The 12,544-nt window shown below is 47.7% G+C and overlaps 1 protein-coding gene across 1 annotated transcript in view; it reads right to left on the reverse strand.

The window, feature by feature from the left end:
- The window catches only part of LOC103777937 (calcium-dependent secretion activator 1), a gene marked incomplete at both ends in the record, with an annotated part of 87,720 nt that overhangs the window by 28,475 nt on the left and 46,701 nt on the right, over positions 1 to 12,544 (reverse strand). Inside the window, one exon of the mRNA XM_008945502.1 lies at positions 3,850 to 3,961. Coding sequence (XP_008943750.1) covers positions 3,850 to 3,961 — 112 coding nt within the window. The remainder of the gene's footprint in view (positions 1 to 3,849; positions 3,962 to 12,544) is intronic.

A 12,544-nucleotide genomic window follows, 5' to 3' on the forward strand; every position in this document is an offset into this window, starting at 1 on the left:
CAAACTTGTATCTATCCAGGTAAATCAGTCTAGAAGTGATGGCAGGCTAATGTGATTAGCAAACCAGCAACAAGGGTTTTCTGAGGGTGCCCACTGCAATCACCCACTTTCAGACTCATACAGCTTGGCCAACCTCCACCAGCCTTCCTGACACTTCTCATTTGAGGTGTGCTCTTTGGAGGGCTCAGAAAACTCTATCTCAAAAGGTTCCTCTGTTACTACTACACGGTTGTGGGGAAGCTGACTTGATTTTTTGTGTACTTTTTAGGACTGGGAGCAGTAGGCAACACTTTAGGTAGGCTGGTGTGTCTCCCTGCACTACAGCAGCAGACAAAATCTGCATCCTGTGTCACGGCATCAGTGGCTGCAAGACTTTTCTACCACTTCATGCAGCGAGGAAATGATGGGACAGTCTCTAGCTGGGGTAAATCAGTGCAACACCTATGTACAAATACTTGGTTCATCAAAGAAACTGAGAGGCTCTGAGGTGAGCAATCTCTCCTGCTCACAACTGTGCTTTTCCCACCTACTCGTTACCCCTACAAAGCAGAGCAGGTCCCTCAGACAGTAAGCCACAGAGTATTCTCTCAGAACTACATCACATCCATCTTCTCCTGGTGTTTCCACATCTGTCCTCTGAGGTGGCTTAACTCTCTCCCTCCCACATCCATTCCTCTTCTGATGCTTTCAGTCTCAAAGGTGACTTTGCCTGGCACAAATGCATTCGTCTCCACTGTCCTGTAGTGAGATGCACCTCCTTTAAACCCATTAACCTTTACACAAGTAAATTATTTTATAAATGGCAGCATTCACCCTTGTTATTTGATGTGCTGCCATCACTCATTCCTTGCTCACAGTTATTCTGTGCTCCAGCCAAACTCCAGCCCAGGCTTTAATCATCTATTCCTCTGCTCTTCAACGTTAATGGTGAGTCAACAACCTAGGAGCTGTTTTCCACCAAAATATCCTTGACACTATTGCCCTCTGACAAATGATTTTGAAAATTATTTTATTGCCTCCTCCAAAGCTTGGGGTTAACATCAGTAGATCCTTGACTTCACCCTTATTCATCCACATTACTTATCACTACTTTTATTGAATTAGACTAATGCATTCTCTGACAGGAATCTGAAGCTGCAATTAGTTACATAGATAACACCAGTCTCCACTGCATCACTCTCTGAAAAAAAAAAAACTTTTAAGCAAAACCTGAAGATGAGAAATGAGTCCTCCATGCAAAGGATTGTTAGAAACATGTATGGGCCCCAGCTGAACAGTATTCAAGGGCCCCCACTACAAGATAGGTCATGCAAGCACAGACTTGCACTAAACTGCATCCCTTAGCAGGCAGCAGCCACGCAGGGTGTTTGGGATGCTCTCTTCTTTGATTTCTAACTCTTTTTCATGAAAAGGCACATAAACCTTGCTCAGTGTTGTTGTAATTCATGGCTCTTCCCCTCCTTGCTCTCAGAAAATGAAGACTTGGCATGGCCGAAATCCCTGGGAGCCTTGCCACCAGCTTCAATAGGGCCAGGATGTATTCCCATGCCTTCAGCTGCCCATCCAGCAGTTTAGGGCTTGGGAGCATTTTCCAGCTCTCCTTTGGATAAAAGTGGTGAGATGAGGAGCGCCGGCTGGCTGCCAATTCAACACTTGCAACAGAAAGTGGGCATTGTACGTGGCTGGCAGAGCAGAAAGCCGCTTCTCAAAGGGCAGCTGAGCACGGGTGGTTTTGTGTGTATAACCTGCTTCCTCCTCTCTTCGTGCAGACAGGCTTGTGCCCACTCCAGCAGCTAAACCAGGGGCTTAACACGCTCCCCGTTTCATTACTTTGTTAAAGGAAAGATCCTGCTGCAGCCTGAGCAGACACGCGGCATCTCCCGGCCGCTCCAGGCACCCCAAGCATCCCTTTGAAGCTCGGCCGCCTGAAAGCCCCGATGGCCACGGGCCAGGGGAAATCACCACCCGGCTCTGCTGGCCCATGTCCTGCGGCCCGCAGAAGCTCAGAGCCAAGGGATGGCTTCCTGCTGGACAGGGAACGAAAGCACACTGCTGGGGCTGGCTCATCAGCATTTTGGGGCAAGAGAGGTTGCTCTGGGGCCTGACATCTTTCTCCGAACAACAGGCACAGCTAATTGCTTCCCGAGACCAGCAAAGTCAGCACTGCTCATGGCTGCCCGTGGAAACAAGACTTCCAAAGAAAAGGGTCCACACTAAGTGGAACTGCTCAGGGGAAAAGCCCCGAATGGCATCTGAGCAGCTCTGCTCAGCACACTGCAGTGCATACGGGCAGGACCGACGGGCTCTTTGGAGAAGGTTTTGAAAATAATCCTGAAAACATTACAATGCTGTGCAGCAAAGGAACTGTAGGTCTTTGGCTGGAGCACTGCATCCAGTAGTGGGGTCATCCCCTTTGTCAAAAAAGGAGGAATCAAGGTGTGGATGAGCAAAGTACAAAGCGGCTGTAATTCTCTTTGAAGAGAAAATTGAGAAAAGGGAAAAGAAGAAGAGGTTAGCTTTGCTTTTCTCTCAAGTCCAAGAATAAAGGATGTTACACAAAAACACAAACACTTAAAATGAGCATAAATTATGAGACAAAGTCACATGCAGTGCTCTCTACTATAAAGACATAAATTAAATCAATAGCCCACTAGGACCTGAAAGAACGCTTGGCACTTGTGTGAAAAGGATGAACACGAGACCATGTTAATTAGGAAAAACTTTGTTGTATGGACACAGACTCCCCTGTGTGAAGGCACAACTAGCCATGGAGTTAGCAAGAAGCACCCCAACAGGCTAGTCCATAATTGGAAATACTGTACTTGAGCTTGCCACAGGATCAGTGGCTTTCTTGACCATGGCCACGTAGACAAGTCAGACAGCAAGGTGTGCTGCAGAGCTGGGCAGACAGGACCCAGGCTGCTCCTGGAGATTGCTCAGGCCACACTCAGCTGTGACATGGGAAGTGCCAAGTCCATGTGTAAGATGTAGCCTCTGTTATCCTGAAGTTATTTTCATGGAGTCTTCACCACGCTGATCTCGCATGCCTTAAGAGTGGAGGGAGGCACGCCAGGGAGTTTGCTGCCACTTTACGCCTGGGGCCAACACAAATAACAGAGCTGTAAAAAATCCACGGAGACTCCCTCAAGTGTCCCAAAGCTACAGAAAAGTGCTGTGCACAGATATTCTGGAGCTGTGCACTGCCGTGATGGAGGGCCACCAGTCCAAGGGCACTGGTTTAAAGACCACAGATGAGAAGCTAGCTGGTACTCCAGGAATTTCAACTCTTTGCTGTTAATATAATTGATGGGGACAACGAACCCCCACGGTTCACTCCCTAGTCCAGCCTGACTGAAGCCCCAGCTCAGCCACAATCCCCAGGGCAAGCCAGGATCCAGGCCCTTCGCGGCCAGTACCGCAGTCAGTGCATTCAAACGCTCCAAGCACGCACTGGCTGCTCAGCAGACAGGAGAGCAGCTTAACGCTCTCTTGCCAAACTTAAACCCTCTCTTTTTGATTCAGCATAATCCCCTTTTCTGCCTCAGGAATGTCCATTTCCGCAAGCAGCTTCTGAGGCTTTCCGGCCTGCCAGTGTCGCACACAAGTGCTCTGCCTTCTCCCCGTGCAGGCACAGCCAGCTGAAATGCTGCCACCGAAAGCTCACAACAAAGCCAGCATGTGAGATGCACTCCTTTCCAGCAGTGGAGAACTCGCTTTTTCTCCCTCTCTCTCCTGAAGCTTGGCAAAAATCCAGAGCATGTTGTGCTCCAAAGATATTTCCGTACAGGAGAGATTTCTCCAGAAGAGCAGGGCCAGAAGGAAACGTTATTAAACTCCAAATCTCCTTACCCTCCCAAGCTCTTTGTCCTCCAGAGCCAGCACCCCCGTGCTCTCTGTGAACAGCTTCACCTTCACTGCAGGGAGCGCGTGTGTTGTCGTGAAGTCTCCTTGGGTGCCCCAGCTGTGGAAATAAGGACAGAGAGACATTGAGGGCAGGCAGGGAAGTCAGCAGCACTACGGCTTGGGCATGCAATGGTTAACTGAAAATGTCCTGTCTGGCAAAAGGCAAAGTGGCTGGGCTGTCTGAGTGACAAAGAGCACTGATTATCTTTGGGAAATGTGGGACAGATGTTCAGAAAACCCATGATTGTTCTTTGGGGAAAAAAAAGGGAGTATTTGGGAGAAGCATAAAACCAAATTTAAGAGAATTTTTTTTCCATAAAGAACAATACGTCTCCTGCAGCAACAGCCTGCATAGTCACAACAGAAGTTGAGGCTTGAGGACATCTGCACCTAGGACATCTGTAATCACTCGTGCCTCTGCTCTTCTCTTGGCTAATCAACCTCTCCTTTCCAGGCTGATCGTGAGCTTTGCTTTGTCTGAAGAAGTCCCAGTTAACCTGAGTCCTCTTTTTGAGTCCCAGCCCTCCAGCCTAGCCCAGGTTTAAGTTCAATCCATCACAGCTGGAGCAATCCCAGTTCCCTGAACCTGCAAAGAGGGAAACCAGCTCCTTGGAATGGGCCAGCAGTGGCCAGGAAGTGGCTGGCTCTCCAACTACGCAATGAGTTGAGACCACTGTCTACTAAGTACTCCAGGAGCACATGGTCCTGTGGCTTGGAAAGGAGAAGTACACTGAATGACCCACAACGTGTGAAAACCCCTCTAGACATGCATGCGTCTAGAGGACATCTCCAAGTTTCTGCAACCACAAGCTGCCCAAGTGTGCAGAGAACGTAAGTCTTTCCCTGTGGGACCCTGCAGGCAGAGGGTCCCAGCCACAGTCTCCTGACACCTATGGCCAGACTTGCCATTATAAGTCTTACAAGGGCAGCCCACCACAGCTGACCTTCCCCACGTGAGAGTGGGAACTGCAGCAGCCCCACAGCTCATGGGAGGGAGGGCTGGTGATGAGCCTGGTGCTGCTGTGCCAGACATTTCCTCTCTCAGCCCCGACACCTAGAAAGGCTTTGAGGACAGAGCTGCAGTTTGGCCACAGCTCACTGCTCTCTGTTTTAGGGACTTTTCTCCTGGGCTCTGTTCTCATCCCAGCCAGCAGTGTGCTGCAGCTGGAGCTGCTGCCTGGAGACACTCGAGAGGGCTCACCTGAGCTGTGCTGACAAGCCCCCTCTGGAGGTTCCCTTAAAGATACCCAGACTTTACACTGCAGTTAGCTTTGATTTAGAGAGATTGCAGGGAAAAGAAACCCATAAACACCAAGTCTGTTCAACATCCTAAAGGCCACAACTTTCTAAGGAGGTTAATGAATCATAGAATCCTTTAGGATGGAAGAGACCTTTAAGATCCTCAAGTCCAACCATTAAGCCATTAGGGCTCTAAAGTCCTCTGCTAAAACAGATCAGAATCTGTCAGGGTTGGAAGGGACCACAAGGATCATCCAGTTCCAACCCCTCTGCCATGAGCAGGGACACCTCCCACTAGATCAGGCTGCCCAGAGCCTCATCCAGCCTGGCCTTAAAGACCCCCAGGGATGGGGCCTCAACCACCTCCCTGGGCAACCCATTCCAGGGTCTCACCACTCTTATGGTGAAGAACTTCTTCCTCACATCCAGCCTGAATCTGCCCACTGCCAGCTTTGCCCCATTCCCCCTGGTCCTGTCACTACCCGATAGCCGAAAAAGTCCCTCCCCAGCTTTCTTGTAGGCCCCCCTAAGATACTGGAAGGCCACAATAAGGTCACCTCGGAGCCTTCTCTTCTCCAGACTGAACAGCCCCAACTCTCTCAGTCTGTCCTCGTAGCCTCCACAAGTTGCTCACCTGTGCTAAGGGTTTTGAGATACAGAAAAACACTCCCCTTTGGCAAACAGGCACAGACTGAAGAGGGTCATGTAACAAAAATTAAGTGGAACTTGAACCAATGCCTATTTGTAAGCTTTAAACTATTCTGAAAACAGCAGAGAAGAGAATACCTTCTGCACTAAGGGGGAAAAAGTCACAATGCTTTTGTGTTTGAGACTTCACAGCTGTATTTCAAGCTTTGTTTCTACAGCTTAGAAAGTGAGAAATTTACTAAAATAAAGCTAGACAGAAACTTCCAGATGGATCTAAGCAAAGCACTCCTAAAACTGCACTTGCCCTTGTTGGCAGAGAACAGCTCAGCCAAAGATGAAGGGCAGAGGGAGGACTGGTGCTGGGGGAAGAGCACATCACTGCAAGGAGGATGCTCCCAAACATTTGATCAAAGGCCCAGTATAAAACTAGCAGATGAAAATTGTTTTTTCTTTTTTTATTGTCTTTTTTTTTTTATAATTATGAGCTAGATTTCTGTGTTGTTTCCAGAGACCTTGAAAATTCATCACACTTCAAAACTCATGTAAAGCACACAAGGAAGCTTGAAGAGGAATCACAGACAAGGTACTTTTTGTAACCTAGAACAAACCAAGGGTGTGCTGTGAGCAACACGTCCAAGTGATGGGATGGAACACACACTGCAACCTGGAATACTGTAACTCAGGTAAGAGGTTATACAGTCTCACTAACAGCTCTAGTCACTCTCATGCTATTAATTACACTTTCTCATTTTGCACTGTCCTCACCCTAGATCCTTTGCTGAAGAAAAGCAGATCCCTGAAACGACTGGGAAAAGGCTCATATGACATGTGGCTCAGCTCTTCCAATATAAGCACCAAACAGCAGGTTTTGCATTTGGAAAGTTAATGGGAAAAATAATTTACTCCTTCCTGTACACAAGGACTGTGGGTTCATACTTTGCTCTCCACTGAGCAAATCTTGTCCAGACGAGCATGTTCAGTGCAGAGCTGATTAATGAACTCAGTTTCCTCATCAGCTTTGCTCTGAAGTTTTCCCTCCCAGTGTCACCATTCCACATATCATCCTTTATGACAATGCATCAAACTGCCACCAGAGCCAGAGAGCAGAGGTTTGGGATAAATGATCTGCAGCTCTACAGGTCCAGTCAGATCCTCAATGTTGTACCTTTTTCATGTGTGAGCCATCAGCTACTTAAGAAACAATCAAGCATAAGAACTAAGAAACCACCTTATTTTCTAAATTGCAGCTTCAGATTACAGGTTACACTTTCTCTCTTGAAAAGACTGTGTTGTCACCAGCAGGGAAAGTAGGAAAATGATCTATCTTCGGGAAAGAGGCAAAAGAAAATATCCAACCTTACGCTGTGTATTTTGACAGCATCTGCTTTATAGAACTCATATCTCTGTTTACTATTAAAAAGCTCTTATTTGCTGAAGCATTCCCAGACCATATGTTATCAACAAATGTTACTAACCAAATACAAACAGTAATTTTCATTAGGTTTCCTTCATGAGAACAACGTTAACCACAAAGGGAAAAAATGTTTCAAATGACAGTAAATATACATAGCAGACCCTTGACAACACTGTGGTGCTTACACATTCATACCCTCAAAGCCCTGAAAAGATCTGCACTAACAAACAGAGCCCCTCAGAAGTTGGGTTTTGTGCAGGTTGAAGCCTGCAGTGATGTCATTAGTTGCCATAGTGATGTTCAGCATAAGGCCGTAATTCATGTCACAGACATCATTTGTATTCAATCTAAGTATGCAGTTTATCTGTGCTGTGTATTAAATTATTGTTCAGAAAATTAGCTCTGGACAGCAGTTAAGTGTTAGGATCTTCTGAGGGACTAACAATGTAATGGTTTCATTTCTGTGTTTAATAATTAAGCAGGCTATCACTGCAAGAGTTTATTTGTTGGGAAAGTGCCTTGGGACTCATTCTGGACAAATCTTCTCGTGAAGCAGCCATGCTATCTTGTCCCCACATCTCAGAGCTCATGCTCGCTCTTCAAAGTAATAATACATCTGCAAACGAAGACAAATACTGTCATTCTGGCCAAAAGTAGATATATATACATACACACACACATACCCACAGAAAAGAAGTACACCAGCAGAAAAATACTGACAGCATTTTCCCAGTTAGGACCATTTTAACTACCTGAAACCCTCAGCCTAGCATTGCTTATTGCCCAGGGTATCCTAAAGCCTGGCCAAGAAATGTTGCTGTGCACAGGGGCTTTGCTAGAATTACTGCCCTATTTATGGCATCTCTGCTGTTCCAGTGATATCACTGGGATCTGCTTGTGTCTGCAGGGTTTCTAGTTGGGCCTCAAACTTCAGCTGTGTAGCTAACATCTTCTAGCTGCAAAGAGACAGAAGACAAGAAGATATGCCTCAGGTGCTAGCCTGACAAATGCTGGCCCTCATTTTACCTTTTCCAAGCAAAGTAAATAGATCATCACTGTAGGCTTTGTGCCCATGCATTCACCTACAGGTGCCACCACAGTCACTAACCCAACAGCCTAAAGTGCTGAGACATAAAATCACATATCCAGAGGGCATGAGTGGAAAAGGGACAAAGGTCAACCTTGTCCCCCTATCTCCATGGGCTCGTCTAATGTGAAGCACTTGAAGGATGGGCTTACCTGTCTGATTTTGGGAGCATTTGGGAGCTCTCACAGGCACTGTCCTTACCAGTACACAGAGGGAAAGTGATGTCACTGCCAGTGCAGGTGCCAGGCTGCTCAGAACAAGCTGCTGTCAGCTGTGTCAAGCGACATGCTGGTGATCTAGCAAATCTTCAGGTTGATGTTACTCAGCCCTTCCAAACTGATGGAGAAAAGAAGACCACCTAGGCTCCTCACCTTGCTGCTGTACCAAACCTTTACCATTTCCTACCATAAAGTCACTGCAGAAACAACTGTCTTCATCCTACAGATGTCAAGTGCTTTTGGCTGTAGCCTCTGAGTGCTACCAAAATGCAGACACGGCAATTACAAAGTTAAAATTCCTACATAACCAAAAAGATGAAATCATTCAAACTCTACATCACTGCTATGTTACAATGTGTGATTACAAAACTATTTGGGATATGAATAAGGCTTGAGCAGAACCCTGCAAGGACCCTTGTCCTGACTGCACTCACATATCACACAAAACCAGGCAGCAGGGTCTCTGAATCCAGCTGCTTTTCTCCACAATATCACACTTGCATGGCCCAGTCTACCATCTTCCCAACTGTCCTTGAGAGACATTGACTTAGTAATTTCTATTCACCTCCAATGTGTAAGCTCCTCTAAAGGATATTTCAGCACCCATGACCTTCCCAAAAGTAAACACACGTTAATACCCAGGAAAATGCACTAAATCCCTTCCTTCGTGTACTGAAGTCTCCAAGAAGTGTGCTTAGCCCCTGCCTAATTGGAAGCAGTAACCCTTCTTTCATCATTGCTCTTGTAACTTACCAGCCACAACACTGATGCCTGTGTTTTCTATAAATAATGAACAAGCACAACTGAATTATACTGCTGGGCCATGAATCAGCCCTGCTAACCAGCTCAGCCTGTCAGTGGGCTAACATGGGAGCAGCTGGAGAGTGATGTGCTTTAGACAGGGTTGACATTTAAACGTGATCTATGACTGGTTCTCATGGGCTTCAAAACTGCCAGAGGATACATTTTCTCCCTCTCCAGATATATTTGTTGAAGCGGGTTTGCTTGCCAGCTTGCACAGAATAAACTTGAAAAAAACCCAGAAAATAAAAGTAATGATGTGCATAAAAGGAGAGCTGTGCTCTTCCCTTGGTGGGTTCACTCCAGGTGAGTGCTACGCTCCACGTACACAGCAGTCACCCGGGACATGTCACCTCTCTGTGGGACATGCTGCCCCTCTGCCTTGGTCCCATAAGTTTACTGCTTAAGCAGAAAAGTCCTACAGAATAATAATCCTGCACGTTGGCCAGATTTGCACTATTGTGCCACCTGCTCAGTATAATTTTTCAAATGTAACCGAACCAGCAGCAATGTGTGTCCCCTCCCAGGCCAGGAGAAAGTCCTTGGGAATGGAGAACATTCCTTGGGAATGCAGAACACAGTGTGCAGCTGTCTCCATCCCTGCAGGGGCACAGCCACCTACATCAGCACCCACCTTCCTGCAGCCGCCAGCTGGTTGTGTCTAGAGGCAGGGAGGTCAATCTGAAAGTCATTTCATATACATGACCACATCTGGGGCAAAATCTGCAAAGCCAGCTCAACCTCACTTGTCCTCTGCTGCCAGAATGAGATCTAGTGAGAACCCAACAACTGGCTGGTCTCACTGCCTGACTCGTGTGCTGCTGGTGCAGCCAGGTTGTGCTTCAGGTACTCTTCATCCATATCCCTCACCTCTTCTCTCCTAGCACCCACACTAGCGTGTCTGTTCCCTCCTGGTGTACTCATAGTTCAGACTCCAAAGCGAGCTGCCTGGTGAAGGGAAGCTCATCAAGAGGGTGGCACACTCAGCAGCCTGATAGACGCTGCCTGGTTTTGGAGGAAACACATCAGCAAAGTCACCTTCTGCTGGATCACTGCTTCACCTTGTGTGGTGTGATGCTTTTAATCCAGCCTTGCTCCTTCTAAGAAACACACCCCAGTGGGTGATACATCATCTAAAGAGATATCATTATTGAAAGATTACAAAAAAAAAAAAAAAAGATTTAGTCAGAAACAAAGTCAGGTGCTGAGTAAAACCACCAAAGAAGGAATAAAGTGCATGCTGCCTGCTCTGCAGTGCTCAGCGAGCGCATCACGCTGTGGATAAACTACAGGAGGTGTCGGTTCCTCCCACCAGCAGAGCCATCCACAGGCAAAACAGCAAGTCATTTAATCCATCTGGTGGTTTCTGTGGGACTGAGTTTGGATTTCATATGCTACAGCTGGCCCCAAATGGAATTATAGCTCCGGGGAAAGGATTTCATCTTTAGCTGTCGGGAGAAGATGCTGAGACACAAGACTCATCACAACTGCAGAAGAACACAAATTGAGAGGACTGCACTAACATGGACATGTGCCCTTTTCACCTGCCTTGGGCTCCTGCTATTGTAATAAGGAGAGGTCTAATTAATAGTCAGTGGAATTAGGCCTTAGTTTGCCTCATCCAAATTCAGAGGCAGCAGGAAGATAACATGAAGCCTGCTCTAAAAGCACCCTGTCTTTCCACTGCTAAAGAGGGGTGCTGGAGGTGACACCTGCAGGCACACAAAAAAGATCTGAAATGAACATCTCAAAGAACATGTATAGATGCAGAGAACGTTGCTGCATGTTGCTGCTCATGCAAAAACATCCTGTGCTGGGAAATACAACTCAGATGTTAAGAAAGGAACCTTTCCACTCTGCCTGTACAAACAGGTTGGGAATGGTCTGCATCCATAACACAGCGGAATTCCCAAGAGCTGCTGAGCTTCCTCTGAGCTTCCTCCCTTGGTAAAAGTTTGATATGTTTATTCACCTTCAGAACAGGACAACCACAGTGATCAGACGCAGACTGACAACGCAGCCTATTTTTGTTCACATTGTCTCCTCTCCTCCACTTCTGCTGATGGAACAGCTGAAAGACCCATCCCCTCTGTAGAAGCTGAGCTGAAGTAGGAGTGACAGCACAAACAGATTTGATTCCTCCCAGACCTTCCTGCACAGACTTTATAACAAGGGTAAAAAAACTGCTCTCACTGAAGCAGCTACTGTGCAGGTGACTGACAAGTCGGGATCCTCACAGGGCACTGGCTGGCAGCAGTGGCTGCACCTGCATTCCTCTGGAGCCATGGAACACTGGCAGTGGTGGCTGTATCTGTCTTTCTGTCTTCTCCTGGAGCCATGGAACGCTGAGTGAGGCCATAGCTCTGCAGGGAGCTGACATCTGCTCTGTTGGGCTAACCCAGGGCTCTCTGAGTGAACCCAGCGTTTCCCGTGACGTCCTCATTTCTGCTGAGCATGTAACACTCCCTCAGCTAAATAAAAGCACCATTAGGAATTCTTTTGCTTGCAAAAAGGGTGTTCATTTACCCCAAACCACCACTACAGAAAGCACTATGGTGTTACCACGAGCTGAGCAGAGACAGCACATCCCCAAGGACCGGGCTCCTCCCAGCAGCAGTTAACGGTGTCTTCCAACCTCCAGCACTTCACGGACTGTCCATGTTTTGTCCCCGTGGCTGTGAGACGCAATGTAAGTGCCATGCACGCAGACACCATCTTGTTTAACATCATGCAGCCAGCAGTACCAGACAGCTGATAAGAGGCAGCATCTCTCACTCCAGGAGCTGCAACTCCCACATCCCCAAACTGGCTACGGCAGCACCACGAGTGCTGGCTGAGGCAGAAGCATGTCTGGGGGAGCATCGCAGCTGCGCCGGAGCGGGCAGAAGGCACAGGGCGAAGCTGACGGAGGCTGCAGCAAAGCAAAGCCTGTGAAGGTCTGCTCCTGATCTGCTTGTGGTTCACACACGGTCCCCACAGCCCCCGTTCCTGTGCCAGCACCGTGACACTCGGCTGCCAGGGCACCGCAGCCAAGGGGAGCTGCTGAGGCCGGCGGCACAGCTTTAGGAACCCAAAAAAGGGAGATCTTCGCCACACAGAAAATGCAGAGCATGGTTTCGGCAGGAAGCCTTTCCTAAGCAGAGCCGACACACAGGGGAAGCGCTACGGGGGAGCTGTAAGGGACGGGAGGTGGATTTAATCCCATAATAGCTATTTGTGGCCACGAGATGGCAT

The sequence above is a fragment of the Merops nubicus genome, unplaced genomic scaffold (genome assembly GCF_000691845.1).
Source record: "Merops nubicus isolate BGI_N331 unplaced genomic scaffold, ASM69184v1 scaffold4738, whole genome shotgun sequence".
Taxonomy (NCBI): Eukaryota; Metazoa; Chordata; class Aves; order Coraciiformes; family Meropidae; genus Merops; species Merops nubicus.